General features: G+C 41.2%; 1 protein-coding gene across 2 annotated transcripts in view; it reads right to left on the bottom strand.

Annotated features, from left to right (window-relative positions):
* LOC125457234 (cell adhesion molecule DSCAM) overlaps positions 1–14,650 on the bottom strand; it is a 612,502-nt gene that overhangs the window by 12,553 nt on the left and 585,299 nt on the right. For both annotated transcript variants that reach the window (XM_048541184.2, XM_059650150.1), the window contains 2 exons: positions 11,619–11,816; positions 7,074–7,376 (listed from right to left, as the gene is read on the bottom strand). In XM_048541184.2, the coding sequence (XP_048397141.1) occupies positions 7,074–7,376; positions 11,619–11,816 (501 nt within the window). The remainder of the gene's footprint in view (positions 1–7,073; positions 7,377–11,618; positions 11,817–14,650) is intronic.

Genomic DNA, 14,650 nt, shown 5'->3' with positions numbered 1-14,650 from the left:
TCCCAAAAATCTTTAATGTGGTATCTCACCAAATGTATTTTGGAAATCTAAGTGCAATACATGCACTGTTTCTTGTGTTAATCTGTTAACTTTTCAAAGAACTCCAACAGATTGGTGAAACATGATTTCCTTTTCATAAAACCATGTTGACTGTGCCTAACAGCCTCGCACTTATCTAAATGCCATACTGTGACTTCTTTTATAACAGCTTTTAACATATTACATTTGACAGGTGAAAGAAACAAAACTTTAGGATACATAACTAAGTGTGTGTGTGTATAATATATATATCATGTAGGCATATGGATATATAGGAAAAGTAGAATATAAAGGAAAAAGTACAATTAGGTGAAAAGTTTAAAAAGAAGATTGGAGGTTGAATGGACTGACTAGTGTTAATAATAAGCCACAATAAAACAAAGAACTGGTGATGCAGAAAATTTGAAACAAAATTTGAAATAGGGCAGCGCAGTGCCTCAGCGGTTAGCACTGCTGCCTCACAGCGCCAGGGAGCCAGGTTCAATTCCACTTCGGCAACTGTCTGTATGGAGTTTGCACATTCTCCTCGTGTCTGTGTGAGTTTCTTCCAGGTGCTCCAGTTTCCTCCCACAGTCCTAAGACGTGCAGGTTAGGTGGGTTGGCCGTGCTAAACTTGCCCACAGTGTTCAGGGATGAGTGGATTAGGGGGATGGGTTTGGGTGGGATGCTATGCAGGTCAGTGTGGACTTGTTGGTCCAAAGGGCCTGTTTCCACACTGTAGGGATTCTATAATTTCTATAAAAACAGAAATGGCTGGAGAAACTCAGCAGGTCTGGAACTATCTTTGGAGAGAAAGCAGAGTTAACATTGTGAGTGCAATGACTCATCTTCAGTCACTGGTCTCAAAACATAAACTCTGCTTTCTCTCTATTAAGAATGAGCTTTTTTTCAGATGGTAGAGGTAAGAGTTAATGGTTAATATCAGAGGAATAAAGATCTTTCTGATGCTTGGCCAGCTTCATTATGATATTACATTCTCTCCTTTCTAATTCCGGCACACGTTTTGAAAGGTAGAAGATGTTCTGAATAACTGGGTCTCAGCTTGTTAATAAACACTAGCTTTATGTTTGTTTTTCTGTAAGTTTGAATCTCAGATTTTAGACATTTACATGGTTGCAAACTAATCACTGCTCATGAAAAGTAAAACACAACACAAGTCCTTAAACACAAGCATAAACAAAAACAGAAATTGCTGGAAAAGCTCAGCACATCTGGCAGCATCAGTGGAGAGAAATCAGAGTTAGTGGTTTGTGTCCAGTGACTCTTTCTCGGATTCTTCCGGCATCTGCAGTTCTTTCATTTGTTTTGTTCAGTGAATCCTCAAAACCTGACAACACCAGGTCGAGTCAATTCATTCCTGGTACAGGATAGATTAGGAGATTTATGTGTATGAGAGAGGATTGACTGCAAGAGACTGAAATTACAGTGCCTCTGGCATATTCAGAATTTTAAAATTTCAGTCCTCCTGGGGGCTTGCTGATTTATTGAAGTAATGAGCTTGATTTATATGGATTCATTTTGAGTTTTCATTTTGAGGAAAATGATGGCTAGAGGGAGAAAGGCAAGATCCAGTTCATTTCAGAACTGCAAGAAACAAATGGGTAAGGTAATTTTGCATTATACCCAGCCTTCAGTGTCATACCATGAACAGCACTGTGGGAAGAGTTGATCAGGCTGACCTCCACCTTGCTTTTGTAGGCATATGAGAGCCAAGAAACTATAGTCTAATGATGGTTTATGTGTCTTTGGTATACTGAACCCCTGGAATCAGAGTTAGTTTCTGCAATAAATAGGAGCCAGAGACAGAGAGACAGACATACAGGGGGGAGAGAAACATGCATTGCAGTTTTTCTGATATTTAGCAATGAGTTTTTGACCTTTTAAGCTGAAGATACCAGTGCTACATTTTCTACTTCTTAGTCAATGTTACTCTCACCATCATATTTACTACAGGCTGAATGCAGAACAAAGGTGTATTTTGCCAATCTCAGAAAAACCAAAGATGATATTTCCCTGAGCAAAGGAACTAATTGCAATTACATAGGACTTGCAACCTCAAGATCAGTGAAAGTATCCTAGGGACAAGAAAATTGGGCCTGAAGTGCTGCTATTGTTGTGAAGTCAGAAACGGGTGGCCAATTTGTAAGCAGCAATCTGGTGGTGACCAGATAACCTGAGAACCTCAATAGGCTACTTCAAAAGAGTACTGTGAGATCTTTTGCACCAATTGAGAGAGGAGATGGGACCGTTTTAACATACCAAATGAAAAATGAACCTTCTGACAATGCAGTGTCCCTCAATATCGCATTAGAGTACGAGCCAAGATTTCATATTCAAGAATCTGGGTGGGGATATGGGTCAAAAATATTCAGACCCTGAGGTATGAATGCAATTAATTGAGCCATGGTGGCCATCTTGTAACTTTTGTCATCCATCTGCCTCACTATCTATGGCTGTTAATCAAGGGATGAACTGTGAGCTGCATTATGCCCTTATTACAAATATCTGGCTCACCGTTCATGTGTTTAAAAATATGATTTTTACTTGGGAATTATTGTCTTAACTGGAGTAAATGAGGTAAAATGCAATTAAAGACAGTTTGGGGTCCATTACATTTAACGCATTGGGACCATGTTGATGTAAGACATTAAAAGCTGAAAAGGTAAGATCATAAACCACCTTCCTAAACTACCAATTTGGAGACATGATGTTTGTAATCCTTGCAATTACTGAAGTCTGGAGATATGTTTTCTTTTGGGAGCTAGAGACGAATTAGCTTAAACGCAGTCACTAAAAGATGAAAGATTATAAAACCAATTTACTACGTAAAATCAAAGAAGAAATTGTAAATGGGGGATAATTAGGCTGGTGGGTCCTCTATCACGTATTCTTAAAACTGTAATGACTGCTGAAATTTGACATAAAATGATTGGGGGCATGGAGAGACAAATAATGTTTGAGTGAAGAGGACTCAGGTCCCTGAAGGGATTACTGGTTTGACAACATCCCAGAACAGGCAACATTACCATGGAAATGGTCGGAGTTTAGTGATGTTTTTCACCTTTGATTTATTGGTGCATTTGTTGGGAAAACGAGTTACAATTTGGACCTGCTGTAGTTTGTGACACACTGTGAGAAGATAGCTAAAATAAATGATAGTTATCTAGATCTGCACTGTCAACAGAGCAAAAGAACTAATTTCATTATTCTTCATGTGGAATGCGTTGAAGCTCAATATTAATTTGAATGTCTTTGGGCACAGCAGCAAGAAGAATGTCTGGTTGGAAACGAGTGCAAGAATCTATTACGGTCCGTGACAGAATCTTGTGCCAAAGAAAGTAATAAACAGATTAGCTTAGAAGTATTGAAAATTAACCAGACAAGGGATTAAGTCATTTAAAGTCACCAGAAAATAAATGTACACTGTACTTCTGAAATATCATTCATTCATGGGATGTGGGCACTGTTGGCTAAGCCAGTGTATATTGCCCTTGAGGTGGTGGTGTCTTGCTTTGTACTGGGTATAACTCCAAGTAATGAAGAGATTTCTCCAATTCCCATTCACTCCAATTTTGCTAAGTTTCCTTGATGCCTTACTCTTTTCAACAGGCCCTTGATCTCAAAGTCAGCCAATCTCACCTCTTCCTGGAGTTCATCTCACTTGTCCATGTTTGGATCAAGGCTATAGTGAGGTCAGGAGTTGCATGGTCCTGGCAGAACCCAGAGTGTCAGTGAATAGGTTATTTATTTGTAACTGCCACCTGATGGCTTTGTCAATGACCCATTCCATCGCTTTCTGACAAAATGATTGAGTGCAGACTGCCTGGGTTGGATTTGTTCTGCTTTTTGTCGACAGGACATACCTGGGTAATTTTCTAATAGATTGTGAGGCAGATGGTGAGTGGAGTTCCACAGGGCTCTGTCCTTGGGCCTCTACTGTTTGTAATTTTTATTAATGACTTGGACGAGGGAATTGAAGGATGGGTCAGCAAGTTTGCAGACGACACAAAGTTCGGAGGTGTCGTTGACAGTGTAGAGGGCTGTTGTAGGCTGCAGCGGGACATTGACAGGATGCAGAGATGGGCTGAGAGGTGGCAGATGGAGTTCAACCTGGATAACTGCGAGGTGATGCATTTTGGAAGGTCGAATTTGAAAGCTGAGTACAGGATTAAGGATAGGATTCTTGGCAGCGTGGAGGAACAGAGGGATCTTGGTGTGCAGATACATAGATCCCTTAAAATGACCACCCAAGTGGACAGGGTTGTTAAGAAAGCATATGGTGTTTTGGCTTTCATTAACAGGGGGATTGAGTTTAAGAGTCGTGAGATCTTGTTGCAGCTCTATAAAACTTTGGTTAGACCGCACTTGGAATACTGCGTCCAGTTCTGGGCGCCCTATTATAGGAAAGATGTGGATGCTTTGGAGAGGGTTCAGAGGAGGTTTACCAGGATGCTGCCTGGACTGGAGGGCTTATCTTATGAAGAGAGGTTGACTGAGCTCGGTCTCTTTTCATTGGAGAAAAGGAGGAGGAGAGGGGACCTAATTGAGGTATACAAGATAATGAGAGGCATAGATAGAGTTGATAGCCAGAGACTATTTCCCAGGGCAGAAATGGCTAGCACGAGGGGTCATAGTTTTAAGCTGGTTGGTGGAAAGTATAGAGGGGATGTCAGAGGCATGTTCTTTACGCAGAGAGTTGTGAGAGCATGGAATGCGTTGCCAGCAGCAGTTGTGGAAGCAAGGTCATTGGGGTCATTTAAGAGACTGCTGGACATGTATATGGTCACAGAAATTTGAGGGTGCATACATGAGGATCGATGGTCGGCACAACATTGTGGGCTGAAGGGCCTGTTCTGTGCTGTACTGTTCTATGTTCTATGTTCTAGATGGATGACATGAGTTACAAGTTGGTTGCCATGGCTCAACTGACCCATGTCCCCACGTAGATTCTTGAATATAAAACCTTGCCTTGTACGCTTATGCAATATTGAGGGACACTGCATTGTCAGAAGGTTCATTTTTCATTTGGGATGTTAAAACAGTCCCATCTCCTCTCTCAATTGGTTGTCAGATAGATACCAGTGTCATAAGTCTTACTACATCAGCTTGGATCAGGTAACAGCTACATCTGGAGCACAAGTCTTCGATGTTATTGCGGGAATGTTGTCAGGGCCCATAGACTTTACAATGTCTCGTGCCTACAGCTCTTTCTCGATATCGAGTGGTACAAATTGAACTGACTGAAGATGGTGGTGAGGAGTATTCTCTAGACAGTTGAGGTTTGTTTATAGGTGGCAGAATTATTTAATTTTTAGATTGATGTGTTTTACAGGGAAATCCTTGGGGAGAGGAACAGGTAAACCTGAGTGTAAAATATATAGTTATACATCATATTGCTAAGTTAATGGTGGTTGTTTTGTTTTATGTACAACTAAGTTGATTTTGAGAAAACATGCAGTCTTGTGGCATTGTTTGATCAGTTAAAACAAAATGCTTGGATTTCTCTTTAAAGATGGTCCTTAACTAGGTTATAACATTACAATTATGTAGTTTCTTCAAACTCATCTAATGTAGACAATTTCATAGTTTGAAGTTAAACAAAAATGACTTTGGGCTCATTAGTCCTGGATCAGTGTAGTCAACATTCTCAACAGTCACACCTTCTAAAGCCAATCTGACTGTAATGCAAAGATTTTAAGATCTGTTCGAAATGAAATAAACATCAATGCTTTTTGAATGAAATCATTTTATGTGGATTCCTGAGTGGGAATTGGAAGTGCTCCATCACATATTCTTAAATCTGTAATGACTGCCGAAATTTAACATAAAATGTTTGGGGCATGGAGAGACAAATAATGTTTGAGTGAAGAGGATCAGGTCCCTGAAGGGATTACTGATGTGTGCATTAGCAGGGCCAATAAATTTCTTCTCTCTTTATTGAACGAATATTTAAATACAGTAACATCAATAAAGTTATGTGATTTGGCGAGCTGGCAAAAATGAGTGGAATTAGACGCAGTTATAACAGCACAAGCCCCAAAGGCTGAATGGCCTCCTAGTGTGTTGTACAATTCGATGATACACTGTGCGTTTTGAGTAACTGCCATGTGAAGTGATAAGATTCGGAATAACTTCAACAAAAAACACCACTAAGGTATTCTGAGGTAAAAGTAGTTTTGAAGAGGTTAAGCAAGTGAGATTTATAGATATAAAATGTATCATGACATGTTCATTAATGACAGCCTTATGGCCAAACATTGCCACTGCTTCAGACACATTGATCCACAGACAGGGCAATCATTAGTTTTGCAACAGAGAACGTGAATGCCCGAGGTGAGTGTCGTATTTGCAGACTCTAATATTTGACCAAGCTTACAATAGGAATGTGACAACAACAGAAAAAAAATGGTTGAACAAAAACAAACCCTTTTTCCCTTTGCTGATGGCAAGTGGCGGTGCCCAGAAACCTACGAGGTAATTAGATCTTGGCCATCTGCTAGCTATTTAATACCTGGTGATTGTATTGAGCCTTTCATTTGTTTGAAGCTTACATATATTTGAACCCCATTCACTCTCACTCCATGCTGTCAGATTGAGGAATGTGGGTGGACAGCAGTATTCTAGTGGTGTGCAATAAGCGATCATCTGAAGATTAAAATCATTCAAATCTGAAGTCTGAATGAACCCAGTTACTGACCAGGGAAAGTTGTCTACGTGGTAGCTAAAAAAATACCATCAGATTTCTGCAGATTAAACTCATTGGCTTCACTAGGTCACCATGAATACCCCACACATACATCACTAGTTCACTAAAGTTCAGAACCACATTGATCTCAATGCCACGAGACATCAGGTATAAGTACTGAGCGACCAGATTTGGATTTGAAATTGAAGTTCTAAATCTTAATCTAACACTTAAACTTGGTCTAAGCCTGAAGCTGAAGCTAACTGGCCTGTCTTTGCTGAACCTTTTGCAATCATTGGGCAGATGGTGAGAAATTTGAGGTACATTTCCGAGGCGTTGTGTGACATACCTGGTCGATGTGCTTTGGGCACTGCCATATTTGCCACCCTCCCTGCATCCTGAGGTTTCGGCGGTGATGCGGTAAACCTGCAGATGCCTGATTCTGAAGGTGTGCTGGATGTCAGGCTGTCTGTGTACTCATTGGTCCCAGCTGTCAGCTGCTCCGAAGATGTATCCGATATAAAGCATTCCGTAATTGTAAACTTGGCGTGCCTCAGCTGCTCCTCCATCTTGGCATGTTCATATGCACGTGCCAGCTCCTCATATGTAGAAGAGGCACTCTCCGTTGAGACCATGCTACTCCGTGCTCTGTCTAACAAGAGAGAACATAACTCAGTACAGAATCAAAGTCCAATTTTCACAGCATGAATGCTGTTATCTGTTGGAATGTGTGTGACTGAAGGCTCTCTTAGACATTGCTTTTCCATCTTCACATAATTCCTGAGGGGAAGCAATGGCCCAGTGGTACCATCACTGAGCTGTCAATCCAGAGACCCAGATAATGTTCTGGGAACCTGGGTTTGAATCCTGCCATGAGTATGGTGCCTGTTGGGTAAGGAGAAGGAAATGATGCCAGGTAGGTAGGGTGATAGCTGGGGAGTGAATTTGGGCACCATAGGTAGGATGCCACATAAGTAGGGTCTAGGGTGCCAGGTATATAGGCTGTCAGCTGGGGAAGGGGCCAGGACATAAGCTGAGGGGTAGGTTTCCAGGGTATAAACTGATAAGTGTTGTGGGTTAGGATGAGTGTGGGAGAAATCAGGTCTTGTGGAGGGTTGGATCTGGCACCTGAAGCTTTGGTTCTGGGGTGAGCTATGTGAAGTTGATGAGACAATGATATTATTTCATAGGGAGTGCAGAAGAGTTATATATCTTTATGGTTGTGCACAAATCTTTGAAATTGGCAGGACAGGTTAACAAACTAACTTGTATGGAATCCTGAGTTTGCAGTAACATTGAAAACTGGCTGTAAACTAGTTCAGAAGGGGGATGGGAACCTACAGAGAGGCTCTGAATTAGCTAGAGTGAGTGAGGGCTTAAGGAAAAAGAGAATCAATACAGTAAATAAAATGCAAGAAGCAGCTGAGCAGTGTAGCTCAGTGTAACTCACTAACATGAGTGTAAATCAGATGAAAAAGACATAACGTTTAAAAACAAAGGTTCTTCTGGAAGAGTGGTTAGGATTCAAAAAGCTATAAAAACTGGCATAAGGGCACCTTACCTGAATGCTTGTAGCATTCGAAACAAGGTAAATAAGTTAACGACACAAATCATCGTGAACGGGTATGATTTAGTGGCCATTACAGAGACAGGGTTGCAGGACGGTCGCGACTGGGAGTTAGATATCCAGGGGTGTCAGACTATTTGGAAGGACAGGCAGGAGGGAATGGGAGGTAGTTTAGTTTTGACACTTAAGGGTGACATCAGGGTAGTCATGAGAGATGGTAGTGGTTCTATGGAGAAAAAGCTTGAATCAATGGGGAATTAGAAATAGGAAGAGGAAAATGTCACTGATAGGTGTAGGCTATTGGCCACCAAATAATAACATCACATTAAGACAGGCAATAAACAAGGAAATACTTGATGCATGTAAAAACTGCACTTCAATTATCGTGGGGGATTTTAGCCTGCATATTGATTGGTCAAGGCAAGTTGGTCAGGGCAGTCTTGAGGAGGAGTTCATAGAATGTACCCACAATAGTCTCCTCAAACAGTATATAATGGGACTGACAAGGGAGCAAGCTATCCTGGGTCAGGTCCAGTGTAATAAGACTGGAATAATTAATGGTTTCACAGTTAGGGATCCACTTGGAAAGAGTAATCACGGTATATTTGATTTTAAAATACAGATGGAGGGTGAGAAGGTAAAATCCGATAGCAATGTCTTGTGCTTAAACAAGGGAGACTACGATGGGATGAGGGAGGAATTGGCTCAAGTAGATTAGGAGCAAAGACTATCTAGTGGGACAACTGAGGAACAATGGAGGGCTTTCAAAGTGATTTTCACCATGCTCTGTGGAGGTATATACCAGTGAAAAGGAAGGGCTGTAGGAAAAGGTATAATTAGCCACGGACAACGAAGGAAATAAAGGAGGCTATCAAATTAAAAGCTAACATATACAAAATGGCAAAGATTCATGGGAAACTAAGGGATTGATAACTCTTTACTTGTCAATAGAAAGCCACAAAAAAGCCATAATGAAAGGTAAGATAGATTATGAGAGTAAACTAGCTCAGAATATAAAAACAGATAGCAAAAGTTTCTACAAATATGTAAATTACAAAAGGACGGCTACAATGAACATTGCTCCTTTAGATGATAAGAAGGGGGGAGTGAGGAAAGCAAGGCCAAGGCAGTGAGCAGGTATTTTGTGTTGGTCTTCACAGTGGAAGGCACAAATAACCTGCCAATAACTGATGACAACCTGGCTATGACAGGTGAGGACCTAGAAACAATCATTGTCACTAAAGAGGTAGCGTTGGGCAAGCTGATGGAGTTAAAGGTAGACACGTCTCCTGGCCCTGATGGAATGCATCCCTAGATACTAATAGAGATGGTGGGCGAAATAGCAAATGCGTTTGTAGTAATTTAACAAAGTTCACTGGATTCTGGAGCGATTCTGACAGGTTGGAAAACAGTAAATGTGATTCTGCTGTTTAAAAATGGAGGCAGACAAAAGCGGGTAACTATTGGCCCATTAGCTTAACTTCTATAGTGGGGAAAATGCTTGAATCCATCATCAAGGAAGAAATAGTGAAATTCTCCCATCAGGCAGACACAGCACAGGTTTGCAAAAGGCAGACCATGTTTAACTAATTTACTGGAATTCTTTGAGAACATTATGAACATAGTGGATAATGGCGAGCTATTGGGTATGGTCCATCTGGATTTCCAGAAGGTATTTGACAAGGTACCAGAGAAGAGACTGCTGCATAAGATATGGTGCACGGCCTTGTGGGTAATGTACTAGCATGGGTAGAGACAAAAACAGAAGTTGCTAGAAAAGTTCAGCAGGTCTGGCAGCATCTGTGAAGAAAAAATCAGAGTTAATGTTTCGGGTCTGGTGACCCTTCTTCAGAACCGAGGAAGGGTCACCAGACCCGAAACGTTAATCCTGATAGCCTACTCCTGCTCCTATTTCTTATGCATATACGTACAAGTCAATACAATTGACAGGGCAAGTGGAAAGAGTGGTTAATAGTGTCATGGGCTTCATTAATAGGGATATCGAATATGAGAACAAGGAGGTTATGCTGAACTTAAATCATAGAATCCCTACAGTGTAAAAGCAGGCCATTTGGCCCATACTGATCCTCTGAAGAGCATCCCACCCAGCTCTGACTCGAACCCTGCATTTCCCATGGCTGATCCAACTAGTCTACTTATCTCTGGACTGTGGGAGGAAACTGGAACACCCAGAAAAGACAGGCAGAACATGCAAACTCCACATAGACAGTTCCCTAAGGCTGGAATTGAATCCAGCTCCCTGGTGCTATAAGGCAGCAGTGCTAAACACTGACCCACTGTACTGCCCCAAGTCATAGAAGGCACTAGTTAAATCTTAGCTGTAGTATTGTGTAGAGTGCTGGGGGCCACACCACATAAAGGATGTGAACACACTGGAGAGAGTACAGCAGAGGGATGTGAGACAGCATTTCTAACACTGAGTACTCGGGGTCAGAAATGCTGGTCTAGATTTTTCTGCTCAAGGACCTGGATTGGGACTTGAACCTTGTGCAATTCACGTAAGTACAGCACAGGTTGTAAAATAATGTGGAATGTTCTGAGATTGTGAAGGATGCTATACGAATGTAAGAACTTTGTTTTGGAGAAGTGTAACATTATAGTGGCAAACTCAGCATACAGTAACAAGCTAATAATGAGACTAGCTGCAGCTGTTACTGACCTCATGGTCTGTGCAGCAGCACTGGGTTATATTGTAGAAAGCATTTTGAGTTATAGTCCGCATGACAATAAAAATTGTCCTATTAGTAATGCAGAAGGGAGTCATTTCCTGCCTGTAAAGGACAGGCAATCCACATGGTACCTATTGTTTTGTTGCCTGATACTCATTTACTATTCCTGCATGCAAAAGAAGTCCTAACAACTCCCTCAACTGCTGTTGCCATGATTTATATTCTTCAGGACGTCATATGAGAAAACATCCAGCATCAGCTTTGTCACTATAGTGTTCCACTTCTCCAAAACAAAAGTCTTACATTCATATAACATCCCTCACAGCCTCACAGCATTCCACATTCTTTTACAACCACTGCTGCAATTTTGTGAATTGCACAAGGTTCAAGTTCTAATCCAGGCCCTTCAGCACAAAAATCTAAAGTGACAGTTCTGAGGAACGTTAATTCTGACTTTTCTCTTCACAGATGCTGCCAGACCTGCTGAACTTTTCCAGCAACTTCTATCTTTGTCCCTGATATACAGCGTCAGCCATTCTTTCGGTTTTTATCAAGCATCATCTACTGGATAAAGATTTCCTCAATCAGATGTGGGGGAGAGGGATTAAAAACTTTCTGTGCAAGAGTGCAGTAATACCTGTGTCTTGAGATGGACTGACACTGTAGCTGTCGCTCTCCTTATCGACAGATCCTGCAACATGTGGTGTCGGCATTCTCCAGTCCGTTGTCAGTGTGTGAGCAGACACGGTTGGGTGGGGTCTATTCAGTGTCCACTGGCTGGAGTACCTATTGCGAGCTGATGGAACTCCCTTCACATTCCTGCGGGCCGTGGGATCTAAAGATCACAAAATCCAGAAAATGAATGCCACTTGTCAACAGAAGCTGAATGTCACATGTGTCTAATATCTGAGGCTGGTGGAAGTCTGCCATTTCTGTGTATCTCGACAGAATGAATCCAGATGGGACAGGTTTGCGACTCATCATTTATTCTCATTACAGAGTAGTCATTTTTCGGCATTCATAGCTCTTATCACGTCGGTTTCAATCCCTGCTGAAAAGACCATTGTGTGGGGCAATATACACCATTCAAAGTCCAATTGATTTTGCAGTCATCACTGCAGACATAGACCCTGAAATTACACTTGATGGATACTTACATCATTCATTTGTAAGTTACAGTGTTACTTTAGGATCATTTACCGAGCATAATTCAACACTAGATGTCCTTCACTCAAGGCATATGAGATTGTGTTTTTAAATAACTTCACTGTCAGTCATGGCCTATGGAGATCCTACCAAGGATAACCCAACAGGTTTCATGTACACTAGGTTTAATTGAATTTGCACTGGAATCTTTGTTTTACAGGAGGCTTCAAAAGGGTACAAATGACTTAACTGTATAAGTAAACATGTTAATCCTTGGGTACTTGCTTCAGGTTGGTCCTAAAAGACCAATTTTTTTGTGCCTTCTTCAACATGCAGGTGGTGAAATTCTGGTTGCACTTCCTGGCTCATTTTGAAGCTTAAGGGGGCCTTTAGTTCCCCAAAACACAGGTGCCAAACATGGTCATGTTTCAAAGCCAGGCTGTTATTCAGTTTATGTGACACGTGTGTAATTTACAACCTGATCTTCAGACAAATTGGCAAAATTGTTAGTACAGACCTTTAATACTATTCCACACTTATTTTTCTTCATGGTCTCATAAAAGATTCACAGAAATGACTCTGTTATTTTCCAAAACATTCTGAATTATTTACATCTAATTAAACTGCAATGATCATTAGTTTAAACAATACGGCATTCCTTCATGCAGATCTGCGGTGATAGATCTAATGTACCTCAGGCTTGAAAATTACAAGCAAAATGAAAATACTTTCAAATTTGGTACTTCTATCTTCCGTCACAAATGACTTCCTCAAAATCTTTCCTTCGCTAAAATCCCTCCGCTTTCTCCTGCTGAACTAAGCAGGTTTTATCAAAGGGCTCACTGATGTATGCTTATTAAAATTCCTTTGATAACGGTGCATGAAAAGGATGGTGCTGGTGTTTAGCGCTTCAGGTAGCTGAGTCGTTCAGAACTGAAGCAGGTTTTTATGGAGAGAAGCTGATGGAAAATGGGCACAATTCAGGTCCTCAGGTTACTGGGAGGCACTGATAGTGTGGATGTGAGATGGTTATTTGACTTTGACTGTGAGCATGGAATTAGAGAAGAATTAGAGGATGCATTGAGAAAATCAGGAGGTCAGCTCATACTTTTCCGGATTGGACGGAGTCCAAGTAAAACCAGTAAACACATGCTCTTTTGTGTGTAAATATATCCACACTTAGCAGGTCTGGCAAAATAGCTTATAGACTTTTGGATACTAAATGAATCAAAAGACATAGGGATTGTGCAGGAAGGTAGGATCACAAAAACTAACTACGAGAGCAGCCATAGAGAGCTCCTATTTCTTTTGCTTTTATTTGCAATTCACCGAAAATTAACATTCCAAACCCACAATCTCTTTCCCATAAAAGGGAAAGGGTGGCAGATGCATGAGAACATCATTACCTGCAAGTTCTTCTCCAAGCCTCGCACTGTCCTGACTCAGAAATTTATTACTGCTCCTTCAGCTGTGTTAAGTTCTTGGCTCTGCTTCCTTAACAGCACTGTAGTTGTAAATGCACCACATGGATTGCAATGGTTCAAGAAGGTGGTTCATGCTACCTTCTAAGGGCACTAAATGCTGTCCTAGCCAGAGACACCCCATGAGCAGGTAATAATAAAAAGAAAAACAGGGATCAACTAGTATAAAATTTACAGATGAAGACTTTTCCCAAGATAATGTCAAAACACACACACAACACACACACACAAACACATACACACACAAACACATACATGCACACACAAATACACACACACAAACACATACATACACACACAAAGACATACACACACATGCACACACACATCAGTAATGTGTTTGAATGAACTGCAAGAGATGATTAAATGGCAGAAATGATCATAGTGGGAGAGGGAAAGATGTATAAATGAAGAAATTAAAAGCTTGTTTGAGGTAAAGACATTGTCAGTGCTTACAGGAAGGAAAGCAAAATGGAATCATGAAGAGCTGACAAGATGGGTTAGATTGCAACAGCTCGTGGTTGAATAAGCTGACAATAGTTTGACACCTGGAAAGTAAATCACTGTAGTAGTGTGTAGACAAAAGGGTCCTCAAGCTTGGAATGTAACTCAGGTGTTTAAATGGTGGTCAAATTGATTTATATGATCTGAGGAAATAGAGGGTGCACTTCTAGTTCCATAAAGTCATAGAATCCTTACAATGTGGAAGCAGGCCATTCAATTCACTCTAACCCTCCGAACAGCATCCCTGCCCTATCCCCATAACTCTGCATTTCTGATGGGTAACCCACCTGCCTGCACATCCCTGAACACAATGGGCAATCCACCTAATCTGCATATCTTTGGACTGTGGGAGGAAGCCAGATCATCCAGAGAAAAGCCACCACAGATACAGGGAAAATATACCAACTCCACACAGCTGGGGTTGAACCCAGGTCTTTGGTGCTATGAGGCAGCAGTGCTAACCACTGAGCCACCCCATAATTCCCATTCTTCCTTTCATTGGCCATGCATTTTCTTTCCGGGGACACGTGATAAATGC

The sequence above is a fragment of the Stegostoma tigrinum genome, chromosome 12 (genome assembly GCF_030684315.1).
Source record: "Stegostoma tigrinum isolate sSteTig4 chromosome 12, sSteTig4.hap1, whole genome shotgun sequence".
NCBI classification, from domain to species: domain Eukaryota; kingdom Metazoa; phylum Chordata; class Chondrichthyes; order Orectolobiformes; family Stegostomatidae; genus Stegostoma; species Stegostoma tigrinum.
The sequence above is the reverse complement of the archived record's forward strand: the minus strand, read 5'-3'. Positions and strand labels throughout refer to the sequence as shown.